The sequence below is a fragment of the Pelophylax lessonae genome, assembly GCF_965119305.1.
Source record: "Pelophylax lessonae genome assembly, chromosome: 3".
NCBI lineage: Eukaryota > Metazoa > Chordata > Amphibia > Anura > Ranidae > Pelophylax > Pelophylax lessonae.
The window spans coordinates 555004968-555027949 of NC_138770.1; the positions used below are offsets into that span (position 1 = coordinate 555004968).

Sequence of the window (22982 nt, forward strand, 5' to 3'; positions counted from 1 at the left end):
AATCAAAATGTCTGTAATATGGGAGGTGTCCCATAGAGAATAAACATGGGAAACAATAAGTGGCATAACATTAGCCACTGACTGCATATCTACTAGTACCTTGAAAAAAGTTTTTATGCCCGAAACTACTTAATTTGTTATAGGTTTCAGATGTCTGGATTTAGTCTGGACTTCCTGAGCATGAAACGATCTGAACGAACAGGCAAATTATTTTTTTATACCACTAACATAAGTAGCTGAATCAGTCTTGATATTGTCCTCCTGTCATTCTTTGCACAGCACAGTTCAGACTGATTGCAGGAGGGGCAGCAGTTGAAATAAATCAGGTGTGCTGCATACATCCTGACAAAAGACTTGCAGACAGGAGGAGAAAGCAGAGTGTATGACCCATCTGTGTGCTCTGCTAGTCCCCTTGCTTTCCTATAAAAAACTGACCACACTAAGTAGCAGAGCACATCGTGGTCAGTTCTTTGGCTATGCTAGGAACTCAGCCTGATCTCCTCCAATGATCAGACTTGTTCTCAGTGTGCTGCTGCTTCTCCTCCCCTCCAGCTCTTTTGCAGCTGAGAACAGAGGGAATATGATCATTTATAAAAAAGGAAAAAAGGTATTTAAAATGTTTTTTTTTTTACATCTATACAAAAATATTTTGCCTTTCATTTCTATTTCAAACTGAACGGGTTTTTTTACAAGATGATTGTTTACAACCACTTAAAAGCACAAATGTCCTTTTTTATATAAAGTGCACTTATACTTCCTGCCTAGTTCCATGACCTAATGTAACCCACCCTTTCCAGAAGTACAATGTATACTTACATTTATATCATGTTGTAATAACAACCATTCCTCATAATAAAATATTAGCTTGGACTGCGCTAAGTTAGGAATTGAAGTCAAAGAGCAACCAGTCTGCCTATTATAGAAAAACAAAATTAGCAATAACTGCTCTGTCCAATCAGTATGGTAATAGATTAAGCTTCCGGACTGTCTCCCAAATCTGGAGGACAGAGCGGAATCTGTTAAGTCATCAATTTTTGTAGTATTTGACTAGTTCAACTGTACAGTTATTTGGGGTCTCTCTAATAGAAAAAATTTAATCTTGACCATTAAAAATCCACATCCTAAATGTGAGAAGACTTTAGGTCAGGTTCCTGCAAAAAATTGCCTGGACTGCTATTTGCAAATTATTCTTAAAATAAACAGTACTGATCAATGCAAACAGAGGGCCACAGGGATTTCATTAAGGCTCCATTCACACTTGATTGACTCCAAAGTTGCGCCGACTTCAGGGCGCAACTTTGGTGCAACTTTGACTCAACTTTGGATGGGTGCAACGTGGATACAAATTTGGCTTTGACCAGTAGGAAATGGACAACAGTTGTACACAAGTTGCATTGTATAACATTCAGGTATGACTTTCATGCAACTTCTGAGGGTTAACATTGAAGTCTATGACCCTCAAGTTGCATGAAAGTCAGACCAACGTAGTGCGTTAACCTCCTAGGCGGTAATCCCGAGCGTGACTCGGGGTTGGTTTTTCATATCAGGAGCGGTAACCCCGAGTCACGCTCGGGGTGGATAGGCAGAGAGCGCAGCGGTGTTCTCTTACCTTATCCTGGCGATCCAGCGATGATCTCTCATTGCTGAGATCGCCAGCAGAGAGTCCCGCCGCTCCTCCGTCCACCGTCGGTCTGATCACTTCCTAGTTCCGTTCCCTGCAGCAGCAATGCTGCATGGGAGCGGAACTAGGGAGGGAAATTCAAAAGAAAAACAAAAAAAAACATTGCACAAAACACATAACACATTTTATATTATATATATATATGCATATATATATGCATATATATATATGTATATATATATATATATGCATATATATATATATATATATATATATATATATATATATGTGTAATATATAACGCATGAATTATAATTGAATCAATAATATAATTTTATTATTTAATATATAATATATATAATAAAATTATATTATTGATTAGATTATAATTCATGCATTATATATTATATATATATATATATATATATATATAATATATAATGCATGAATTATAATCTAATCAATAATATAATTTTATTATATATATTATATATTAAATAATAAAATTATATTATTGATTCGATTATAATTCATGCGTTTGTGTTTCAAATTTATCACTAGACTCTTGTTTTGGTCAGGTTTAAGTCAGTAATTACTAAGAATTGTAGGCCTATAATACATAACGCCAAATTTCCATGAAAACAATTGTACCGCTTTTGGTATGTAATTCCTGACATAATCATACCGCCAGGGAGGTTAACTACTCTGAAGTTGCTGCAACTTTAAAGCAGCTCTTGGTTAGGATGAAGGGGTCAGATCTAATAAGTACAGGGCTTTTTTTCAGCGGGAACGCGAGGGAACGCAGTTCCGGCACCTCCAGCACTGAATGTATGTAATGGCAAGGGGTGCTGGGCTTTTCTACAGGTGTCTTTTGATGCTGGCTGGTGGGGATTTATTGTTGCTGGAGGTGATATGTTTTTGTGCAGGGTTTATTGTTGCTGGCGAAGTCTACTGTTGCTGCTGGGGGACCTTTTGTCTCCGGAAAGGGATCTATTTTTACAGCTGGGGTCTATTGTTGCTGGAGTTGGTCTTATGTGCTGGGGGAGTCAGTTGTTGCTGAGAGGGATCTACTGTTGAGGAAACCGTCTATTGTAAATGGCTGCTGGGGGGTCTATTGATGCTGTCTGTGGGGAGATCTGTTGTTGCTGCTGAGGGTCTATTGTTGCTGGGTGTATTTTGTTGTGTTTGGTCCATTGTTGCTGGTGGGATCTACTGTTGATGGGGGTGTCCTTTGTTGTTGTTTTACTGCTTTTCTTGTTATCAATAACAAATCCCATACAAATTACTTAGTACCACAAATGATACTTGATTCTGTATTCTCTAAAAGGGACAGTACGGGGCTCGAAGGTAGGTAGGGGGCGGAGACAAGGGGTAACTCCAAAAGTGGGAGTTCCTGCACCTATTCTCTGATAAAAAAAAGCCCTAATTCTTTATAAGTATTTTATATTCTTTTTTTAAAAAAAAGAGCCAGTCCAGCCGCTACTATCCTGGGTGTAGATAAATACTGATTACATTTTTATAGTTTCTTCTTGTTTCAGTTGTCCTGTAAACTCCCGAATATAAAAAGAAATATTGAGAATGAGTGCCCTCAGTTAGGTGAAGCGAGGGAACTTACAGAAAGAGCTCACTACCTGAGTTTCCATTAGAAATAGGAAGCTGGTAAATCAACCCGTTGAAATGGACGTTAATTCTGAATGAACTGACCCTCCAAAAATGTACTGTACATAATTTAAATATGTCATAGTACACCTTATATACAAGCTGGTCTTCGGGTAAATAACTGTGCACCTGTAATCTTATATGCCTAAATTATGTTTAATATATTTATCCCATGTGTTAAAAACTCAAAAGATAAGTGAAAATGGATTTAATGTGAACAGGAACATGAATTGAAAGAAGCTGCTATTATGATCTAAGGGGTTTTCCACCTCCGCTAATTATGGCAACATAGAATATTATTTGCGAATAATGATACTTTAACCATTTCTGGACTGGAATGACCAGGCCATTTTTTGCAATACGCCACTGCGTTACTTTACCGCTTTACCCCCGCTCACATTGCTGCTTGCTGCTACTGCGGCAATGTGGCTCGTTATCGTCCAGCGACGTAGACCTACGTCGCTGGACTCCTCCCCTTGTGGCTCGCTCCCGCTGTTTTCAGCCACAGCGGGAGTCGGGCCAGGGGAGGAGCGGCGGTGATCCCCGCCGCTCTTCCCTGATCGTCGGGGAATCGAGTGTGGAGATCCGCCCGCTCCTAAGTGACAGAAAGTGACAGATTGCAGAGTTCAGCATAGCTGAACCTGCGATCTGTCCCTGTGTCACCCAGTCACCTCCCCCCACACATGTCAGTAAGCACCAGGCATACATTAAGCCCTCCCTCTCCATCTAAATTAACCCCTTCCCTGCCAGTGTAATTTTTACAGTAACAGTGCATATTTATAGCACTGATTACTGTAGTAATGTCACTTGTACCCCCAAAAGTGTCAAAAATGTCAGTCAAGGGTCCGATCTGTCCGCCGCAATGTCGCAGTCCCGCAAAAAAAAATCGCAGATCGCCGCCATTACTCGTTAAAAAAATAATACCAAAAATGACAGAAATCTTTCCCTTAGTTAGTAAACGCAATAACTTTTGCTCAAACCAATCAAAATATGCTTATTGCGATTTTTTTTACCAAAAATATGTAGCAACAATGTAACATGTATGTAAAACAAATTGGCCAAAAATGATAAAAAAATTTAGATTTTTTACATTTTTTTGGGGGGAATTTCATATAAAAAATGTGAAAAATATTGTTATTTTTTCAAAATTTTCGCTCTTTTTTTGTTTATAGCGCAAAAAGTAAAAATCGCACAGATGATCAAATACCACCAAAAGAAAGCTCAGTTTGTGGGAAAAAAAGGACGTCAATTTCATTTGGGTATGGCATTGCATGACCGCGCAATTGTCAGTTAAAATTGCACAGTGCCGAATCGCAAAAAGTGGCCTGGACGTAAGACAGCAAAATCCTTCGGTGGTAAAGTGGTTAACTGACAATTGAGCGGTCGTGCGACGCTGTATCCAAATAAAATTAATGTCCTTTTTCCCCTACAAATAGAGCTTCCTTTTGGTGGTATTTGATCACCTCTGCAATTTTTATTTTTTGCGCTGTAAACAAAAAAAGAGTGACAATTCTGAAAAAATAACAATATTTTTTACTTTCTGCTATAAAACATTCCCAATAAAAAAATGTTCATCATTTTAGGCCAATTTGTATTCTGCTACATATTTTTGGTAAAAAAAAAAATCCCAATAAGTGTATATTGATTGGTTTGCGCAAAAGTTATCACGTCTACAAACTAGGGGAAAGATTTATGTCATTTTTATTTATTTATTTATTTTTTACTAGTAATGGCATCGATCAGGGATTGTTAGCGGGACTGTGACATTGCGGCGGACAGAATGGACCCCTAACTGACATTTTTGACACTTTTGGCGGTACCAGTGACATTACCACAGTAATCAGTGCTATAAATATGCACTGTTACTGTAATAATGACACTGGCAGGGGAGGGGTTAACCCAGGGGCGAACAAAGGGTAATTGTGAGCCTAGAGGGTGTTTTCTAACTGTGAGGGGAATGGGCTTGTGGAATCAACACAGAGACCTGTGATCCTAAATAGGAGTATTGCAGGCGCTCTGTATTCATTCCAGAGAGAACAACGGTCTGCTGTGTTTACAACAGCAGACCGCCGTTCTCTCTCCGCGGGGAGTGATTGTGGGTGCCCGGTGGCAATCACAGTCGCCGGCTCCGTGGATCAGCTTCCCCGCTGCCTAATGGGGACGCCCCCGTGAACTGAGCCAGCCTGCCGCAGTATATCTGCTGCGGGCGGTCACTAAGTGGTTAAAATAAAAAATTGGAATACACCAAAATACTATCTAGATCTTATGTTTGTCCATAGACGTTACAGTCTATTAGTTGACAACCACAGATGAACTGGAGTTGGGTGATGCTTTTTGTATGATTGTTGAGTGGACTGCGATTGTAGGCTTGTTGGGGGAGATTCAAATCTCTTCATCAGAAAGTTGACTTTTGTATAGACAACACTCCATCTCATTTCAAATCTGTAAAAAAAAAAAGTGGCGTTTCTTACCCCTGTGTGCAAGAGGCCTAAAGCCTAGCACACACAATGAGATTATCGGAGGAATGATCGTCCGTTTTGTTTTTTTAGCATTCTAGTCTCCATAGCAAAAACGAATAGGTTACTAAAGTATGAAAATTCTCATATGACAGAATAAAAATTCGGAACTGATGTCGTGTGTTGAAGTGTATATATAATTGTAAATCTGGTATCGTACGAGAAACATTTTTATGTTCATCCCTTCGGAAAATTTCAGACGAAAGCTGTGTACTCACAATTAGATTATCATACGATTGCTTCGAAAGCGATATTTTTTGTACGATATTCTGATCGTGTGCACCGGGCTTAAGAATAAGCAAGCCCACAGTGACAGGAATCGGGCCTGGTGATAGGCTACTCAGTATCCTGTTTTTCTTGGGACTGGAAGTGTGAGGTTTGACAATAGAATCAACTGCTTGCTATACAGGAACCTAGGGCTGCTGTTAGAAACAGGGCCGGCGGCAGCAATAGGCAGGTTAGGCAGCTGCCTAGAGCGCCAGGGTAGGGAGGATGGCAAAATCATTTTTTTTTGGATTCCAGCAGTGGCGTGGCGTGGCATAGTGATGGTGTGGCAGTCACCCACGACTTGCGGGAGTCTCATGCCTTTGGCCGGCGGCTCACGGACACCCGCAAGTGGCGTGCAATCTCCCGGCTGCCGCGGGAGTCTTGGAGACTTATGATATCTGCCGGAGGGGAGACTGAAGGCGATGGAGCCGAACGCTGTAGCCGGAGGATGATGTCACCGCTGTGAGCCGACTGACACTCCGATGCTATGGAACTGCTTGTCCAAGCACCACACAGTGCCTTCAGTAGCGGTGTGCGAAATCACGGGGCCCTGTACAGCCTACCTGGCAGGCCCCCCCCCCCCGAATATATCAAGACAATGTGTATTTAGCACTACTCCCTTGGGAGCTTCTTGAAATGGATCCCCCTGGGTTACCCATAGCAACAACTTATCGATTCTTAGTACTTTAAGTGTTTGGCTCAGTCAGTAAACAGTCCAGGGGATTTGTTTTTTTGTATTTTATTAGAACTTGGGATGGAAGAAGGGATGAGTGGGATACTCCAACTTGATGAACTGTGCACAACTGGAGGACTTCTATCTAAATTGAGTACGGCAAGGCCGCTGCTTTACCTTGCCATTGAAGTGAAGTATTTGACAGGCGAACTATGTAGTGAATTACTCTTCAGTGCCCCACTTGGCACTCCTTTTCTCGTACTCTTCAGGGTTCTACTTGGCACCCCCTTTACTCTTGCTAACTTTTTAAGCTGCCCTTCTGCCCTCTGACCTCACTGGAGTGGTCCCCCTTCCTGGGCAGACCCCATGGCAAGCCCCCCAGTACTCACGGACGCTGTTTTTCCCAGTTGACTCTGCCTACAGCTCCACCGTCAGCTTTCCAGGACCCTCAAGGCTCAGCTCCACACCTGGTTCACCAGGCCTGTGACCACTTTCCTCAGGCTGCAGGAGGAGAGACAGCCGTCACCCTCCTCCTGGGACTCTGCTTCCCGCCAAAGATGCCCTGTCACATGTGCCCTCGGCTTTTATGGCCAATCCCAGAATGCACTGCGGTTGTGCCCTTCCACTGGGACTGCCACAAATGCCCGTTTGCCACTGGCTAGGTTTCCTCCACTGTCCAACATGTTCCCCTATTGGATACAGTGGGGACACTCCCTCAGACCAAATGACTCATAACCGGACACATGTAACAGGCCTAACTAACAGATCAGGCTTCCCTGATAAGCAGTTGGGTCATAACAGTGCTTTTATCCTAGCATCTAGGAGGGTGCTACATGTAAAACTTAAAATACACTAAAATCATTATTAGCGGACACAAACATAGCAGAGAACCTGTGTGAATTAGCCCTTTTTAATTGTTTTTTACATTTAAAAAAATATATATATATATATATTTTTTTTTTAAATGTTAAAAATGTTTACGATTTATTAACCACTTCCATACAGGGCAGTTACACCCCCTTCCTGCCCAGACCAATTTTCATCTTTCAGCGCTCTCACACTTTGAATAATAATTACTCAGTCATGCAACGCTGTACTCAAATTTTTTATACATTTTTTCACAAATAGAGCTTTCTTTTGGTAGAATTTATTCACCACTGGGTTTTTTATTTTTTGCGATAGAAGTGAAAAAAGAGCGGAAATTTTGAAAAAAAAAACACATTTTTTTTAGTTTCTATTATAACATTTTGCAAATAAGTAATTTTCTTTCATAAATTTGGGCCAAAATTTATACTGCTACGTTTTTTTTGGTAAAAATAACCCAAATTAGTGGATATTATTTAGTCTTTGTGAAAGTCTACAAGCTATGGTGCCAATCATTGAAAACTAATCACACCTAATCACACCTGATGTACCGAAAAGCCTATCTCATTTCTTGAGGCCCTGAAATGTTAGGATAGTAAAAATACCCCCCAAATTACCCTTTTTGGAAAGCAGAAATTCCAGGGTATTTAGTAAGAGGCATGGTGAGTTTTCTGAAGTTCTAATTTTTTCCTACAATTCTTGGGAAAATTAAGAAATTATTTATTTATTTATTTTTTTACACAAAATTGTCATAATAACAAGTTATTTCTCACACACAGCATACTTGCAATTACACCCTAAAATACATTCTGCTAAAACGTGGAAATGTGGAATTACCCACAAAATGGCCCCATTTTGGGAAGAAAACATCCCAACGTATATTCTATGAGGCATAATAAGTCTTTTAAACATGTAATTTTTGTCCAAGCTTTTGGAGAATGTGGAAAGAAAATGAAAACATATTTTTTTTTTACACAAAGTTGTCAATTTATAAGATATTTCTAACACATAGCATGTACATAGCAAAAATTGCACTCCAAAATACATTCTGCTACTCCTCCTGAGTATGGCGATACCCCATGAGTAAGACTTTTACACAGCCTGGCCACATACAGAGGCCCAACACGCAAGGAGCACCGTCAGGTGTTTAGGAGCATAAATTACACATATAATTTTCTTACGACCTATCACAACTTTGAAGACCCTGAAGCACCAGGACAATCGAATCACCCAGAAAATGACCCCATTTTGAAAAGCAAACACCCCAATGTTTATTCTGCGAGGCATTATGAGTCTTTTGAACATGTCATTTTTTTTCATATGATTTTAGAAAAAGGTGGAAAGAAAACGAAAGCGTATTTTTTTTTACACAAAGTTGTCAATTTATAAGATATTTCTAACACATAGCATGTACATAGCAAAAATGACACCCCAAAATACATTCTGCTACTCCTCCTGAGTATGGCAATACCCCATGTGTGAGATTTTTACACAGCCTGGCCACATACAGAGGCCCAACATCCAAGTAGCACCGTCAGGCGTTCTAGGAGCATAAATTACACATCTAATTTCATTACAACCTATCACACATTTGAAGGCCCTGGAGCACCAGGACCATGGGAATGCCTACAAAATTACCCAATTTTGGAAAGCAAACACCCCAACACATAATCTAGGAGGCATGGGCTGCAGATAGGCACTCAGGTACTCTGATGAGCTGCAGATAGGTACTCTGGTACTCTGATGGGCTGCAGACAGGTACTTTAGATACACTGATCGACTTCAGAAGGTACTCGGTTACTCTGATGGGCTTCAGAGAGGTACTTGGATACTCTGATGGGCTAGAGACAGGTACTCAGGTAATCTGATGGGCTGCAGATAGGTACTCGGGCACTCTGGGCTGAAGACAGGTACTCGAGTACTCTGGGCTGATGACAGGTGCACTGGGCTGGAGACAGGTACTTGAGTACTCTGATGGGCTACAGAAAGGAACTCAGGTACTATGATGGGCTACAGAGAGGTACTCGGGTACTCTGATGGGCTGGAGAAAGGTACTCGGTACTTTGATGGGCAGGAGACAGGTACTCGGTTACTCTATTGGGCTGCAGACAGGTACTCGGGTACTCTGATGGGCTGGTGACAGGTACTCGGGTACTCTGATAACAGGTACTCGGGTACTCTGATGGGCTAGAGACAGGTACTCGGGTAATCTGGTGGGCTGCAGATAGGTACTCGGCCACTCTGGGCTGAAGACAGGTACTCAGCCACTCTGGGCTGAAGACAGGTACTCAGGCACTCTGGGCTGAAGACAGGTACTTGGGTACTCTGGGCTGGAGACAGGTACTCAAATGGTCAGCAGATAGGTACTCGGGCACTCTGATGGTCTGCAGATAGGTACTCGGGTACTATGATGGACTGCAGAGAGGTATTCGGGTACTCTGGTGGGCTGGAGACAGGTACTCTGGTACTTTGATGGGCTGGAGAAGGGTACTCGGGTACTCGGGTACTCTAAAGACAGAGTACAGGCGGACCTGTCATCAGAGTACCCGAGTACCTGTCACCAGCCCATCAGAGTACCTGAGTACCTGTCTTCAGAGTACCTGATGGGCTGGTGGATGGTACTCGGGTACTCTGATGGGCTGGTGACAGGTACTGTGATGGGCTGGTGACAGGTACTTTGATGGGCTAGTGACAGGTCCTCCTTATTGGGGGGGGGGGGCAATCAGTGTGTTTTAGTGTGGACTGTAGCCGGTAACTAGCTGTTACCGCAATCTCCTCCTAACACAGGATCGGTGTGTGAGGAGGAGAACACGGTAACAGCTAGTTACCGTGGTTTTGTTGACATTCTGTGACCGGCTGTGATTGTCATAGCCGGTCTTGTGGTAAAGAGCCAATTTCATTGGCTCTTTACCCTGATCGGGGATGGACTGTGTCAGAGTGACAATCTCCATCCCCGATCGCCGCTCTGCGCGCCCCTGGGGGAGCGCACGAGGGCAATGCATGTGGCCGACTGTGATTGGACACAGCCGGTCACATGGTAAAGAGACATTTTTTATTGGCTCTTTACACCGATTGGGGATGGGCTGTGTCCTGAGGGACACACCGCATCCTCGATCGCCGCGATGCACGCCCCTTGGGGGGAGGAAGCATCCCTGCCAGCGTCATTTTACAATGCGCCAGTAGGAAAGTGGTTAAAATGTTTAATTATTCTTTTTTTTTTTTATACATTGTTATTTTTTTTACAGGACAAGGAAGCCTGCAGTGCTGTGGGGGGTCACAGTAAAAGGGGGACGCACAAGAATGGGAGGGAATCAGAAGCAGGCAGAAGAGGGAGGGGGATCAGTGTCAGTGAAGAAATTACAGGAAGGATTCCCTGTGTTTGTGTATCTCCCGGCAGCAGTTAAAAGCTGGCAGGAGGAGGAGAAACTGTCTTTTACCTGCTACAGACAGCCACACAGGGCTTCCTTCTGTAACTGCCACTCCACCTGACCGCACCGATTCCCCATACTGTTTGGGCCCGCTCTTTATCATGCTTGGAACTCCAAAAAGGTCACGTCTTTATTATTTAGATTATTATAAAGGATTTAAAAAAAAAAAAAGTAATTAAAAAATAACCCTTAAACCTCCCATCCCCTCTAACTCAAACGTTTTTATTATCCCAGAGAGGGGCTTTAACTAAGTTTTCCAACTATCCAACAACTTTAGCAATCAGTTTGACTAGGCAAATCATTTTTACAGGAAAGCAAATATGCTTGTGTATCAATCTATCTAGTAATATTTTTTTCAATTGCAGTCACAACATTACGAATGCTGGAAAACATGGAAAATGTATCTTCTGTTATGTGACCATGATTTAAGCCAAACTGAAAGATAACATTGTTAGTTCTTGTATGACTGAGTTTTCTTCAATGTTGCCTGTGTAGGAGTTGCCGGTGATAAAATAAATGTATTTATACTGTAGATAACATTTCTGCATGCTGATGCTTAAAGCTGAGTTCCGCCCCCCCCCCCGCCCCCCATGAAAAAATGAAAAGTCAGCAGCTACAAATACTGTAGCTGCTGACTTTTAATATTAGGACACTTACCTGTCCAGGGATCCTGCGATGTCAGCACCCCAGCTGATTTTCTGGTCGGCTCTCGGGTGCTGCTGCCCCCATTTGTGGTAAGGGAAACCAAGATTGAAGCCTTTTGGCTTCACAGCCAGTTCCCTATTGCGCATGTGCGAAGTGCGGTGCGGTTTCTAACTGGCCTAGCGGCGGAGGAAGGAGGAGGGGGACTGAAATTCTCGTGGGGTCTCATGAAAGTGGGGATGGGTACCTTTCAAAAACAGGTACCCGTTCCTCCTCCCCCTTTCAGAAAACATGGTCATTTTGTGGGTGTTTCTCCTGTCTTGCCACTTCAGGAACAAAAGAAATGTAATAGGCAGTCAGGAAACTAGACACGTAAATGCTCCTTGAGGCCCCATTCACACTAGTGCGACTTGTCCCGTGATTTTGCACCGCAAAATCGCATGACAAGACGTTTTCCATTATTTTCAATGAGCCCCATTCATATCAGTGCGTTTTGAAGTCGCACCGACTTCAAAGTAGTTCCTGCACTACTTTGCCACGATTTTAATGCGTTTTGAGACATATAACCTTGCCATTGCTTTCTAAATTGCGTCAAAATCGCGCCGCGAAATCGCGGTAAAATTGCGTTGCATATAGTGTGAAAGGGGCATGAAAGTCTAAAGGTGTTCCTTGGATTTTGGGATGCTCTATGAGTCTAGGCTGTGAAAAAGTCTCACATATTTCGTATCCCCATTTTCGGAAGGAGCAGCAGAATGTATTTTGTGGTGTAATTGTAAGTACACCTATGCTGTGTGTGAGAAATAATTTGTTAAAATTACTTCCAAAATATTGCGAAAAAATTACACTTTAAAAAACCTACCATACCTCTTACTAAATACCTTGGGGTGTCTAGTTTCCAAAAAAGGGGTAATTGGGGGGGTATTTGTACTATCATGGCATTTTAGGGCTTTAAAAAATGAGATTGGCTATCAGTACATCAGGACTGATACATTTTCAAATATACACTGAAAAGAACACTTAAAAACACCTCAGATCCCATTAGGGAAAAATATCATGCTGGATATCTATACTGATATGGACTGGGTAATGTGTTAGGAAGGAAAGGATGCCACATCGTTTGGTGGAAATGAAAATTAGCAACCTACAGAGGGCTGAATTCAATGACCCCCCGAAAATCGAAGTGAAAAATTATGCAGCAGGCTAGTCTATTTGCAGCAACTCAAAATGGTACTCAGTAGTTATTGCTCCTATGTGCTTGTATGCATGCCTGATGACGTCAGGGCATGCTCCTAATGAGACGATGGATGGTGTCCTGGGGTATTTCCTCCCAGATCTAGACCAGAGCATCACTGAGCTCCTGAACACACTGAGGTGCAACCTCGCGGCGTCAGATGGATCGAAACATAATGTTCCAGAGGAGTTCTATTGGATTTAGGTCAGGCTAGCGCAGGGGCCATTCAATGGTATCCATTCCTTCATCCTCCAGGAACTGGCTCCATACTCTCGCCACATGAGGCTGGGCATTGCTGTGCACTAGGAGGAACCCAGGACCCACGGCACCAACGTGCGTAGGGTCTGACAATTGGTCTGAGGATTTCATCCTAATACCTAATGCCATTGTCTAGCCTGTAGAGGTCTGTGTGTCCCTCCATGGATATGCCCCCCAGACCATCACTGACCCACCACCAAACCGCTCATTCTGAACGATGTTAAAGGCAGCATAACGTTCTCTGCGGCTTCTCCAGAACCTTTCACGTCTGTCACATGTGCTCAGGGTGAACCTGCTCTCATCTGTTAAAAGCACAGGGTGCCCACTAGAGGATGTTGGGCCCTCAGGCCACCCTCATGAAGTCTGTTTCTGATTGATTTGTCAGAGACATTCACATCAGTGGGCTGCTGGAGGTCATTTTGTAGGGCTCTGGCAGTGCTCATCCGGTTCCTCCTTGCACAAAGGAGAAGATACCGGAGTTCTATCAGAATACCGCTACCTATCAGATTCTGCAACCGGAAGTGACGCTCGGACAAGAACAACTTACTGCACATGCGCCATGCGTTCCAACATGGAACACAAACAGCGGGGGACATCTTCTTACACCCACGCAAGTCTTGAATTTTACATTTATTTTAGCAGTACACTCACCTTATAGACTGAATTTGACTATTTCACCACAACCAAGTGAAATAGTCTACTTCACTATATTATCAGTTTGTCGCTGAGCAGTGCGGGGTGTACCAAGATGGCCGTCACCACCTTCTGCCTGCAGGTCTCTCGCTATACTTACTAGAATACAATAATAATACAAATGTAATACTGTGATTCAGTCTATGAAGTCAGTTTACTGCTAAAATAAACATAAAATCTAAGACTTGTGTGGATGTAAGAAGATGCCCGCCGCTGCCTCTTGTTCTGTCACATTAGGAAACCTATTGGAACATATAGCGGCATGTTGAAATGCATGGCGCATGCGCAGTAAGTTGTTCTTGTCTGTACGTCACTTCCGGTTGCAGAATCTGATAGGTAGCCGTATTCTGATAGAACACCGGTCCTGCTGATGGGTTAAGGACCTTCTACGGCTTCTAATTGCCTGTCTCCTGGAATCTCCTCCATGCTCTTGAGACTGTGCTGGCAGACACAGCAAATCTTCTCGCAATGTCACGTATTGATGTGCCATCCTGGAGGAGTTGGACTGTAACCTCTATAGGGTCCAGGTATCTCCTCATGCCACCAGAAGTGACACTGACCCTAGCCAAATGCAAAACTAGTGGAAAACTGTCAGAAAAGATGAGTAGGGAAAAAATGTCAGTGGCCTCCACCTGTAAAACCACTCCTGTTTTGGAGGTCATCTCATTGTTGCCCTTCTAACATCCCCCACTACTACTTACTGACCAGATCAATATCCCAGGGGTTTAATTGGCTTGATGCTAAACTCTGATTTAAGTGTTTGTACACTCTATAACTTTCAAAGAGATTGATTTGGGTATTTTTATCAAAGAAATGTAGCAAAATACATTTTGGCTTAAATTTATGAAGAAAGATTATTTCCAAAATGTTATAAAACTAAGAAAAACATTTTGGTCTTTTTTATTTATCCACTTGCCGACCGCCGCACGACTATCTACGTCGGCGGTCAGCCCCTCACAGGCAAACTAACGTAGGGCTACGTTGCTTGCTTGTGAGGGTCTAGGGAGCGAGCGCGCGCCCCCCGGGGCGCGCTCCCGCTCCCGCGTGGTCACGGACCCCCCCGCGCGTGTGACCAGCGGACCCGATGTCCGCCGGTCACTCGGCGATCGGCGGGGGAGAGGGAGAATGTCAGGCAGCTTGTGTAAACAAACTGCCTGTCATTCTCTTCGCTGCAAAGACACTGATAAAACGGATCTGGTATGTAGATCCGTTGATCAGTGTCTTTACAGCTAGAGCCACAGCCAATCACAGTAGAAACCACGCCCCTAGGGACACACACAGCCCCTCCCTTCCAAATAAAGTTAACCCCTTCACTACCAGTGTATTTTTACAGTAACAGTGCATATATATAGCACTGATTACTGTAGAAATGTCACTGGTAACCCCAAAAGTGTCAAAAATGTCAGTCAAGGGTCCGATCTGTCCGCCGCAATGTCGCAGTACCGCAAAAAAAATCGCAGATCGCCGCCATTACGCGTTAAAAAAAAAAACAACAAAAATGACAAAAATCTTTCCCTTTGTTAGTAAACGCGATAACTTTTGCGCAAACCAATCAAAATACGCTTTTTGCGATTTTTTTTACCAAACATAGGTAGCATAAAATAAATTGGCCGAAAATTTTTAAAAATTTTGATTTTTACATTTTTTTTGGGGGAATTTCATATAAAAAAATGTGAAAAATATTGCTATTTTTGCAAAATTGACGCTCTTTTTTTGTTTATAGCGCGTGATCAAAAAATCGCACAGGTGATCAAATACCACCAAAAGAAAGCTCTGTTTGTGGGAAAAAAAGGACGTCAAATTCGTTTAGGTACAGCGTCGCACGACCGCGCAATTGTGCGTTAAATTCACGCAGTGCCGAATCGCAAAATACCCCCTGGTCGGAATGGGGGTAAAATCTTCCGGGGCTTAAGTGGTTAAACAGCAAAAAAAAAAAAAAAAACAGTGATGAATAAATATCCCAAAAATAAAGCTCTGTTTAAAAAAAAAAAAATGATATAAAATTAATTTGGGTACAGTGTTGCATGACTAATTGTCATTTAAAGTGTGACCGGGCTGAAAACTAAAAAATGGCCTGGGCAGGAAGGGGGTGAAATAGTCCTGTCTTGTAGTGGTTAAACAAGTTAAGTTGACACACATTAGTGGCATTGGGTGTGAAAAAAAAAAAATAGAATACATAAATAGGGATTCGTGTCTATGAGATTTGAAAAACTCTCCTGTCACATTTTATGCATAAATGGGAATTGGGATTGTGTGAGACTTTGTAAGGTCCCTTTGATGTGGAGAATTGCATGGGATGGAACTTTACAGAAAATCATAACGGCACATAAAATGTGTTCCAATATAGGCTAAGAACTTTCAAATATATATGCCATAAATATATTTATATATATTTTTTATAAAAAATTATGTAAGAATTTTCAAATATATAAAACTCTATTTGTCTAGTAAAGTTATTTGAGTACAGTGTTGCATGACCGAGTAATTGTTAATCAAAGTGTGACAGCGCTGAAATCTGAAAAAAGGCCCGGACTAGAAGAGGGTGAAAATAGCCCACATATTAAGACATAACATTACCCTTTAAGTGGATCTGTTTAGTAGTCACTGCAGTTACAAAATTTCTCTCTGAATTACTGATAATGAGCTAATGAAAAACACTTCAGTATATTTGCATCCAGAGAATAAATTGGCTTCTGTTCAGAGCAGCATCTTGCTCTTGCAGAGGATGCTTCTAAATTCGGTAAGGATTCTATACTTAAAGAATAACTAAAGTAAGGTGACCAGATTTTTAAAATGAAATCCGGTGACATTTTTTTTTTCATTGGCAAATGGCACAGGACTGCATAATACAAAGAGCATTGGGCACATGATTGCATAATATACAGAGCGCTGGGCACAGGACTACATAATACACAGAGTGCTGGGCACAGGACTACATAATACACAGAGCTCTGGGCACAGGACTACATAATACACAGCACGCTGGGCGCAGGACTACATAATACAGAGAGCACTGGGCACAGGACTGCATAATACCCAGAGCGATGGGTACAGGACTGCATAATACACAGAGCGCTGGGCACAGGACTGCATAATACACAGATCACTGGGCACAGGACTACATAATATACAGAGCACTGGGCACAGAACTGCATAATACATAGAGCGCTGGGCACAGGATTGCATAATACACAGAGAACTGGGCACAGGACTACATTATTCACAGAGCGCTGGGCACAGGACTACATAATACACAGAGCGCTGGGCACAGGACTACATAATACACAGAGCACTGGGCCCAGGACTACATAATATACAGGAGGGTGTTAGAGTGCAGGGTTCAGAGGTTTGCTATGCAAAGAGGACACTTCTGCCCCCACATCCATAGCTCACCTCTGCACCCTTCTCTCACAGATTATCTCTGCAGCCACCTCTTAGGCCTTCCCCCTCAACAGCTAAACTCTCCATCCCTCCATGCAGCTGCAGCAGCTCTGGCCCCTGCTCCCCGACTGCCCTCACCTATGTACAAACAGACCCCCCCCCCCATTATCTGCTCACCTCCCGGTCTCAGGCTTCCACACAGTCAATTTTTGGCTCTCCTCCACTGAACAGCAGCAGGAGCGGCAGTGAGATCCTCCAGCAGGGGCATCGGCATCCGAGCCACCAGGCTGTTTCTCAGCCAGCATGGGATGTCCTTTCTACGTTAATCTGACCATGAATCCGGGACAAAACCAGACTTGGTGCGGTGACAGTGTCCTCAGTCCGGGGACTGTCCCCGGAAACCAGGGACGTCTGGTCACCCTAAACTAAAGGCAAAACTTTTTCTTAGCTTTGGATAAAGGGGAGATTATAAGAACGCTTGTCAGATTTAATTGCTGTCTGTGCCCCCATTAAGGAGATTCACCCTCTCTGTTTGTCCTTTTTACTATCATCACTGAAAGTGAAAGTAAAAGAAAATCCCAAATTTTGGATTGTCCCCAGAAATGTAATAGTGGGGAAATCTTTCTATGGGGAGACCTGGGGGTCCCGAAGGAATTCCTTTAATTCCTGGGGATTTCCTATCACTTCCTGTTTGGCTATGGGACAGGAAGTGAAGGGAAATCTCAGCAATGGGACACGAATGGTGAAAAAAAAAAAAAAAATCTGACGGGGTTATAACCCTCCCATACTTTATTCAAAATGAAAAAAAAAAAGTTCTGCCTATGGTTCTACTTTAATTTATAATGCTAATTATAGATTATGATAAAAATCTAGCAAAGTTTTTTTTTTTTTTTCTTCTTTACTTCCTTAGCAATCACTAAAAGCATAAAGCTTCGAGCTTAGGTTATATTCATTACCTACTCAGTAGGAGCTTTTCAAACATATTAGGACACTTGATGTGGATGAGGATGAGGAAATCCTCCCTGCTGGGGTATTGTATTCTGACAGCAGGGGGAGACTTCCCTGCCCTCCGAATACACTGATCAGCGCTGCCAGCTATAGGGAGTGGGTTGTGTCCACATTGGAAATCCCCCCTTACTTCCTGCAAGAGTGACAATGTTGTCACCAGCACAGGGAGCGAGGGGAAATCTTCAGTTCTCAGTTTGTCTTGAAATATACCTTAAAGTTAAAGGTGACTGTTCAAATATTTCAACCAACATGATATTTTATCTACTAAATGATTTCAATTATATAGTGTACACAGTATGAGTGTTTAGGAAATGCTTGAATATTGTTTCTATCTAAACAAATATGTATACATTTTCCTATTCTACAAGACAATATGGACTTTTGTGCCACTCTTATTTCTAACCTAAATAGTTTTGCTGCAGAAATTGTTGGTTCTGGATTCTGCATGTATCCTCTGCAGAGAAGAAGTAGGACCCTCTGATCTGCACTCTGATCACATGATAGGTTGCTATGGGTTGTCATGAAGTTGTTTAGAATATAGTAGGAAAGGGTTAGATCCCCTGTCAATTTTTATTGCTTTCTCTGCCCATGCTAGAGAGTATTAAACCACTTACCTGAGCCTCATCATGATCCAGCGCTGTGCATGAGAGCAGCGGCTCTGTTCTTCCTCACAGGGCAGATCAACAGCAGTTTGAGGCATTGGCTCCTGCTGTTGTCAATCGAACTCTGTAACAAGGGAGCAGGGCCGTGCCCCACTGTCTGTGTCTATGGACACAGGCAAAAGGGGCTAAGAAACAAGCCTGGAAGTGGGCACCTATTGGAAGGAGCTTCCAGTGGGGGCACTGGAAGAGGAGGAGGAGCCAGGAGTGCCAGTGGGGGACCTGAGAAAAGGAAGATCGGGGCTGCTCTGTGTACAACCATTGCACAGAGCAGGTAAGAAAGGCATGTTTATTATTTTATTAAAAAAAAAACAAAAAACACCTGTAACAGTCCATTTTACTATACACAATGCCATTAATAATGGTGGGAAAATTCTGAGCCAAACCAATAAGAATGTGATAAATAACTAAGTTTTTCCCCAAAACAATTTGGCGGCAGAGCTCATTCCTAGTCTTAATACCAGGGAAGAGGGGTATAGCATAATCACTACATAATAGTACTAAAGTACATTATAATAAAATATTATGATTATACAGGAGGAGAGCATATTTAAAAGAAGAAAAACTACCACAAGAGGACACAGTTTTAAATTAGAGGGGCAAAGGTTTAAAAGTAATATGAGGAAGTATTACTTTACTGAGAGAGTAGTGGATGCATGGAATAACCTTCCTGCAGAAGTGGTAGCTGCAAATACAGTGAAGGAGTTTAAGCATGCATGGGATAGGCATAAGGCTATCCTTCATATAAGATAGGGCCAGGGACTATTCATAGGATTCAGATATATTGGGCAGACTAGATGGGCCAAATGGTTCTTATCTGCCGACACATTCTATGTTTCTATGTTTCTATACAGGATTTATATAGCGCCAACAATTTGCGCAGATTTTTATAATTTTAGGGCAGACAGTACAATTACAATACAATTTAATACAGGAAGAAACAGAGGGCCCTGCTCGTAAATATTATTATAGCAATATTATTATAATGACATTATTATAGTAAAATAAAATAAAATAAATGGTCTACATCCATGTGAACGAATTGCTAAAATCATGTTCATGTTTATTAACTATAAGTTCACAAAATGCTCAAAACAGTACAGCCATATACTTCAATTAGTTATTTTATATTTTTTTCATGCAAAGCAGCTCATCATATGTCAGCTTCCCCTTGCCAGTTGGCTTCTAAAAGCTGGAACCTGAAAGACTGACATGTATTACTGCACAAAGTTGCTGTTTGATTGTTAAATAAGTCTAGACATATAAACACAAAAAAGTCTTCATTGTATTGTGCAGGATGGCGAAGAGTCTAAAACAGGCATTCATTCCACAGAAGGAACTACAAATGTGCAGCTACTTGTTGTGTGGTTTTATATTCTCTATAAATTAGAACGCAGCAAAAAGCCAAACCAGCTTCTTTTAGGAGACTGATTTATTTTCGCCTCTCTCAAAATATCAAATGGAACATTAGATTCAAAGTCAGATTCAGAATACTTTAATAATCCCAAAGGGAAATTATTGCCATACAACTAAATTCAACAAAGACAACACAAGATCACAATAATGAACATAACAAAGCACAATGACACAATAAAAGTACCAATAACAGCAATTCGTACAAATAAAACAAATTAAAACTATAATCAAAACATCCATACTATTAAAATACAACATAGAATGAATAACGGATTGAAAACAGAAAATCAAATGACCAAATAGCAAATAACACATCACTTTCACTAACATTACCCCAAATAATAATTCAGATAATGCCAACATACTATAAAAACGACATAAAAATCCTGATCATAAAGCAGATTAAATCCTCACATCGGCCCTCACAGAGAAGAATTATATAATTATATAATTCAAAAACATATTTCCAATCTACGATAAGAGCAGTGGCTTCCACTCTGAAATGGTAATGCAGAAAATGTGCTAAGCTTTGCCACAGCATTAATGCAAAAAGACTGATCATAAACATAAAATAAAATGCTCACAATTTTCAAAAATGTCCCTGTGTTCCTCTGAAGAAAATTTATATTGGAATATTAGTATGTGATTATTTGCATCACCATAGAGGCATTTGATCTATCTATCTATCTATCTATCTATCTATCTATCTATCTATCTATCTATCTATCTATCTATCTATCTATCTATCTATCTATCTATCTATCTATCTATCTATCTATCTATCTATCTATCTATCTATCTATCTATCTATCTATCTATCTATCTATCCTCTGTACTGTATATATTGTATTTATTATATATATCATTTTATAAACTGTTGTTGTTTAGTAATGATCACAGTGTATGTGTGTATATATATATATATATATATATATATATATATGCCCCAATAACAATGTATCCCTTGTGACTGTTACTTAATTCTCCAGAGGCACATCTGGAAGAAATTAGAACTTACCCCTCACTCCAGATGTAACATTCCATGTTTGGAATGTGCATAGAGTTTACAATAATTATTTTGAGTAATTCAAACCATTTAAACCAGGTAATTTGGTTATTTAGTAAAAATCTGTCCCAATCAATCCTCTGCAAGTTTCAGGATTCAACCCTCTCACACAGGTCCTCCAAGTAATAAATGTCTAGTGAAAGTCATCCTGATAAAGAATTTTAGTTTGAAAAAAAAGAGAATCCTGCAGCTGGTAGCAGCACATAAGGAATGGTAGTTTAAACATATGTTGCCTAAAGTTAAGCTGGCCACACACGTATAGATTTCTTTCGTTCAACCTGTAGGTTGGATGAAAGCAATCTGGGCAGATTCCTCCATCCACTTAAACCTAGAGGGATGACTCCTACCAAAACATAGGATAATGACCAGGGGAGGGCTGGCAGCCTTTGGCCTGGGGGTCAAGTGGCCCATTGAACCATGGAATCAGCTCACCATCCATGCCCACCTGGTTTTGGACTGACAGCTGTATACATTGTCTGGCCCCTACATTAATCCAGCCCTGAGTTTGGCCTTTTTACCAGTTTTTACCACTTTTCAGAGTGGCCTGGGGGGCAATTGCCACCTTGCCCCCCTTGCCAGTCCTCCCCTGATAATGACCCCCCATGAAACCTTAGGATAATGCCTCTAATCAAACCTAGAGGGATGACTCCTACCATAACATTGGATAATGACCACCACCAAACCTAGGAGAATGCCTTCAATTAAACCTAAAGGGATGGCTCCTACCAAAACATTGGATAATGACTCCCACCAAACCTAGGATAATGCCTCCATTTAAACCTAGAGGGACAACTCCTACCAAAACATTGGATAATGACTCCCACCAAACCTAGGATAATGCCTCCAATTAAAGCTGTGGGGGGTGACTCCTACCAAAACATAGGAAAACGACTTCCACCAAACCTAGGATAATGACTCCCACTGAAGCTAGGATAATGACTCCTACCAAACCTTGGGCAATGACTACTAATGTCTCTTATTAACATGATAATGACAAAAATGACTCCTACTAAACATAAGATAATGTTTCCTACGAAACATAAGATAATGTTTCCTACCGAATATAGGATAATGACTCCTAATAAACATAAGATAATGTTTCCTACCAAATATAGGATAATGACTCCTACCTCTTCCAAATAACAGAGGGTGCACCAGCAGAATAAGAAGATGCCTCCACAGATCTGCTTGCATCTCTTCCATAGATCCAAGGGCACCAGAGGAAATTGGCACACAATCCAGAGGTGCAACAGTTTCTTGAAGGGTGGTAAATCGCGATCCTCACACAATCCGGAATTCCAGAATCACATAACAGAAACGCACACACTCACAGACTTATACCACAAAGATGAAAGGGATAGAGTACATGCTCAGAAAATGAAGTATTGCTTTGCCAAAAGAGTAGTTCTGTCTGGAAAAGACTTCCAGCAGTGGTAGCGAGTCAGTCAACAGTAAGTGAATTCAAACATGCTCGGGACAAACCTAGATCTATACTCAGATGCAAAGGGTAAAATAATGGAAATCAAACAAAAAAATAAAAAAGGGACAGCAGACTTGTTGGACTGCCGTCACTCTTCTATGTTTCTATGAAAAGACTATG

The 22982-nt window shown here is 41.6% G+C and overlaps 1 protein-coding gene across 2 annotated transcripts in view; it reads right to left on the reverse strand.

The window, feature by feature from the left end:
* Nucleotides 1-22781, reverse strand: part of MERTK (MER proto-oncogene, tyrosine kinase) — a 171426-nt gene extending 148645 nt beyond the window's left edge. For both annotated transcript variants that reach the window (XM_082251929.1, XM_082251928.1), the window contains exon 1: nucleotides 22513-22781. In XM_082251929.1, coding sequence (XP_082108055.1) covers nucleotides 22513-22585 — 73 coding nt within the window. In that variant the 5' untranslated portion in view covers nucleotides 22586-22781. The remainder of the gene's footprint in view (nucleotides 1-22512) is intronic.
* Nucleotides 22782-22982: the final 201 nt, after the last annotated feature.